The sequence below is a fragment of the Rosa chinensis genome, chromosome 2, assembly GCF_002994745.2.
Source record: "Rosa chinensis cultivar Old Blush chromosome 2, RchiOBHm-V2, whole genome shotgun sequence".
NCBI classification, from domain to species: domain Eukaryota; kingdom Viridiplantae; phylum Streptophyta; class Magnoliopsida; order Rosales; family Rosaceae; genus Rosa; species Rosa chinensis.
The window spans coordinates 31,774,109-31,777,674 of NC_037089.1; the positions used below are offsets into that span (position 1 = coordinate 31,774,109).

The window sequence follows — 3,566 nt, forward strand, 5'->3', positions numbered from 1 at the left end:
ATATGCTACTTTCCTTTCATAATTTTGTTTTGGTGCGCCTTTTTGCTTTAGTGGTAAGATAACGACTTTCCATTTATAAGGTCATCTATTCAAGCCCCATCTATTTATTTTTTATTTTTTTTAAAAAAAAGGTTTTTATCAATGTTATATGTAGTTTTTGAAGAAAATGTCTAAATAAAATGGTAACCCGAGATCTAATGGGGGAAGGGGAGATTTTCATTTTGTTTTCTGGCAGAAAAAGGCTAAGCTTGTGTCTTAAAGAACTACTTTTGAGAATTGGGCTTAATAAGGTTAGTCTCGATGGAGTTCTCTAAAAGAGGTTAATGATATGGGATGATAATAAAAACTTAAGAAAATATGTTAGGAATGTAAATTGTAGAAAAGAGATAATTATTTAAAAGTAATATAGAAGTTGAACAAATTTTGCAAATAATAATTTTGCAAGAATTGTCATAAGTGATATGTTGAAGAATAGGAAACAACCAAAAATGTATCCATCGAAACTCAAAAGAGACACTTGAAATTTCCGGGTCTCACAGGGTGCCCCTACGCAAGAATTTCTCATGTTAGGTATGGTAAGCCTTTTACCTTCAGTCATATCAATCTCTTTCTCACGAGCCCTATCCCACTCAAAGCATTAATAATCATCCACCCCTTTGCGATTAAGGTAATTAACGACTTCTAGCATGCTAGCTCCCATAGTCTAACGGGTAGTGTGTACATGGCCCGGGAAGCCAAAGTCAGGCCAACTTCGTCTATACAAGCTTGCTTTAGAGCAAGCCCTTCTTCCATTTCCAAATGGCAAGAGCTTGTGTGCCTCATCCTTACTGCAGGTTTCAACCTCTCAGATTTGCTTTCAAAATCACCCAAAACTTAGGATTTGTATTTATTGCCCACTCATTTACCAGTACCACTGTGTCATGTGGAATATTATTAATTAAAAGTCACAATAGAAGGCGCCATTGGAGATGACCATACCATTTAAATAAAGGCTAGAATTAGAACCTCCCCAGCTCTTTGGCTTTTATTATCCAGAAAAATAACTTCCTTAATATATCAGAGGTATCTCATGCTCTCTGTTATAAATTAAAAATTAGAGTGTTTGAATAAATTTAGTAAAAATTATAAAAATGGGAAAATATACCTCGATATTCATCTTTCAATCTCATTTGTATATAAAGAATAAATATTGAGAATTGATATAAAAGAAAAATTAATGAAATAGAGACCAAAAACCAAAACAAAGGCATCAATATACACCATACAATAACAATAGTAGTACGATATTGTACACAATTTATATAGCTTATAATTTACTGATACATTTATTTAGTAGAATCTACAATACTTTTCCCATCTCACCTATCTCGTGATGGCTGTGTATATAATCTCCACGGTGTTACTTATTCTAAATAACCAACTGCACATAACTTAATGGCGTTTAATAATACATTTTGGTATAAAATTTGTCCACTGATCAATGGAAAACCTTGTTAAAAAATGAGCGTGGTTTGTACATGGCCTCCAATGGCACCAGTTTAGGCATGGTGAGTCCTGTCCCTTCAGTCATATCAACCTCCTCTTTACTAACCCTCTCCCACTCAAAGCATTGAATCAATGAGGCCAAAGTCAAGCCAATCTCACGTTGAGCCAATCCTGCTCCGGGGCATGCCCTTCTTCCCATTCCAAATGGCATAAATTTGTGTGCCTCGTCCTTGCTGCCAGTTTCAAACCTCTCAGGTTTGAAGCTTTCAGGATCATCCCACAACTTCGGATCTCTATGTATGGCCCATGCATTGATCAATACCAATGTGTCACGTGGTACATTAAATCCACCTACAATGCAATCATCTGATGCAAAATGTGGTACTAGCATTGGTGCCGTCGGGTACAACCGAAGAGTCTCGGAGATAATACTTTGTAGGTGGTGAAGTTTGGAGATGTCTGGTTCGTCTACTATGCGTTCTTGACCAAGTTGAGCATCCAGTTCAGCTCTAATCTTCTCCAATGCATCCGGATGGTTTAGCAAATTAGACATAGCCCATTCTATTGTTACTGCCGATGTATCAGTGCCAGCCAATAATAGACTCTGAAAGTTAACTCGAGTTAATTAATAACTTTAACAAAAAAATAATACTTAAATTAGATTGTTGAAGACGCTTATAAAGTAAATATTTAACACTAAATGGTGAACCACTATGACCGTAATTTTGGACATAACAGAAAATTACCGTAATTTTGGACATAACAGAAAAAAGCAACGCTGGGATATTATAATTTTTACTAACCAGTATAAGTCCTTTGATAATCTCATCAGTATAATACTCAGGTTGTGACTCCTGCTGAGAAAGCAAATTGTCGATCATGGTATTTTTACTCTCCGGAGCACTCTTGTTCCGGTGCTCATCAATTAGACGTTGCAAGAACAAATCTGCTCTCTTGCCCAACTTCTTCAACTTCCTCTCATAACCATTACCGCCAAACCATCTCAAAAAGGGCATGAATTCTCCGGGGTTGGTTCCCCCACTGTACGAAAGAGCCTCATCCATGATCTCAAAGAACTCCTTCCCCTCTTCCTTGTTCGCAACATGGTCCCCGACATACCTCTTCCCCGCCACCATGGTCATTATGTTGTTGAAGGTCAGGTCAAACAACATAGACCTCAGCTCCACTTTCACGAAACGACCTTCTTCTTCTTCTGCATGTCGGGAAAGCTTGCGCAGCAAATGTTTGACTTCATCTTTTCTGATGTCGGAGAATGAGTTGAGCCGGCCGGTGGACAAGACCTCGACGGTGCCGATACGGCGAACGTTGCGCCAGTGATCGCCGTAGGGGGCGCTTCCCATGGCGGTTTGGTTGTACCCAAAGTGCTTGCTTAAGAGCGTGGGGGGACGGTTTGCCAACACGATGTCGTTTTTAGTGAAGCATTCTTGCACGGCCGAGGAGGAGGAGATGATGACGACACGGCGGGAGCCGAACCAGAGGGAGAAGATGCGGCCGTGTTTCTGCGAGAGGCGGTGGAAGGTGCGGTGGATTGGGGGTTTAAGAAGGTGGAGGTGGCCGAGTATCGGAAGAGATAAGGAAGGGCTTGGAGGGAGGTTGGGGTAACGACGCCGTCCAAACAGCTTTAGAGAGATGAACACGCATACGATGATGGAGAGACATGTGTAGAAGAAGATGTCTTCCATGGTTTGGAGTATATTAAAATATATGATGTGCAGATGTGGTGTCTAATCCGTATATCTGTATGGTATTTATAAGGCCCCATATTGTCCAGCCTCGAGACGCCTATGCTAGGCAAGTTTAATTTGGATACGTGGGGGTAGTTCATGGGTCTGCTTATGTCAGTGAGTGCGTAGCAGAGGTTGCCCCAAAAAGTCAAAAACAAGACATGGCAAAGACAAAAAACTCGAGGCAGATCTTATTCTATCATTTGCAAAGCGCATTGGCATTCATGTAGCATCAATGGGGATTAGGAATAATAACTCGTTATGGATTATGTGAAAATGATTGAATATAACATTAAGGTATTAAGTTTTTTGGATTTAATGCTGTAACAAATATCA

The 3,566-nt window shown here is 39.7% G+C and overlaps 1 protein-coding gene across 1 annotated transcript; it reads right to left on the minus strand.

The window, feature by feature from the left end:
* Nucleotides 1-1,267: 1,267 nt before the first annotated feature.
* On the minus strand, nucleotides 1,268-3,233 carry LOC112188525 (cytochrome P450 81Q32). Its single transcript, XM_024327652.2, has 2 exons — nucleotides 2,289-3,233; nucleotides 1,268-2,089 (listed from the first exon to the last, which is right to left on the minus strand). The coding sequence occupies exons 1-2, from the start codon at nucleotides 3,186-3,188 to the stop codon at nucleotides 1,478-1,480; spliced, it is 1,512 nt and encodes a 503-aa protein (XP_024183420.1). The 5' UTR covers nucleotides 3,189-3,233; the 3' UTR covers nucleotides 1,268-1,477.
* Nucleotides 3,234-3,566: the final 333 nt, after the last annotated feature.

Coding starts and splice junctions, on each gene's coding strand:
- LOC112188525 (XM_024327652.2), bottom strand. CDS start 3,188: ATGGAAGACATCTTCTTCTACACATGTCTCTCCATCATCGTATGCGTG. Junction 2,090..2,288: donor TTATCAAAGGACTTATACTG/GTTAGTAAAAAT, acceptor GTTAACTTTCAG/AGTCTATTATTGGCTGGCAC.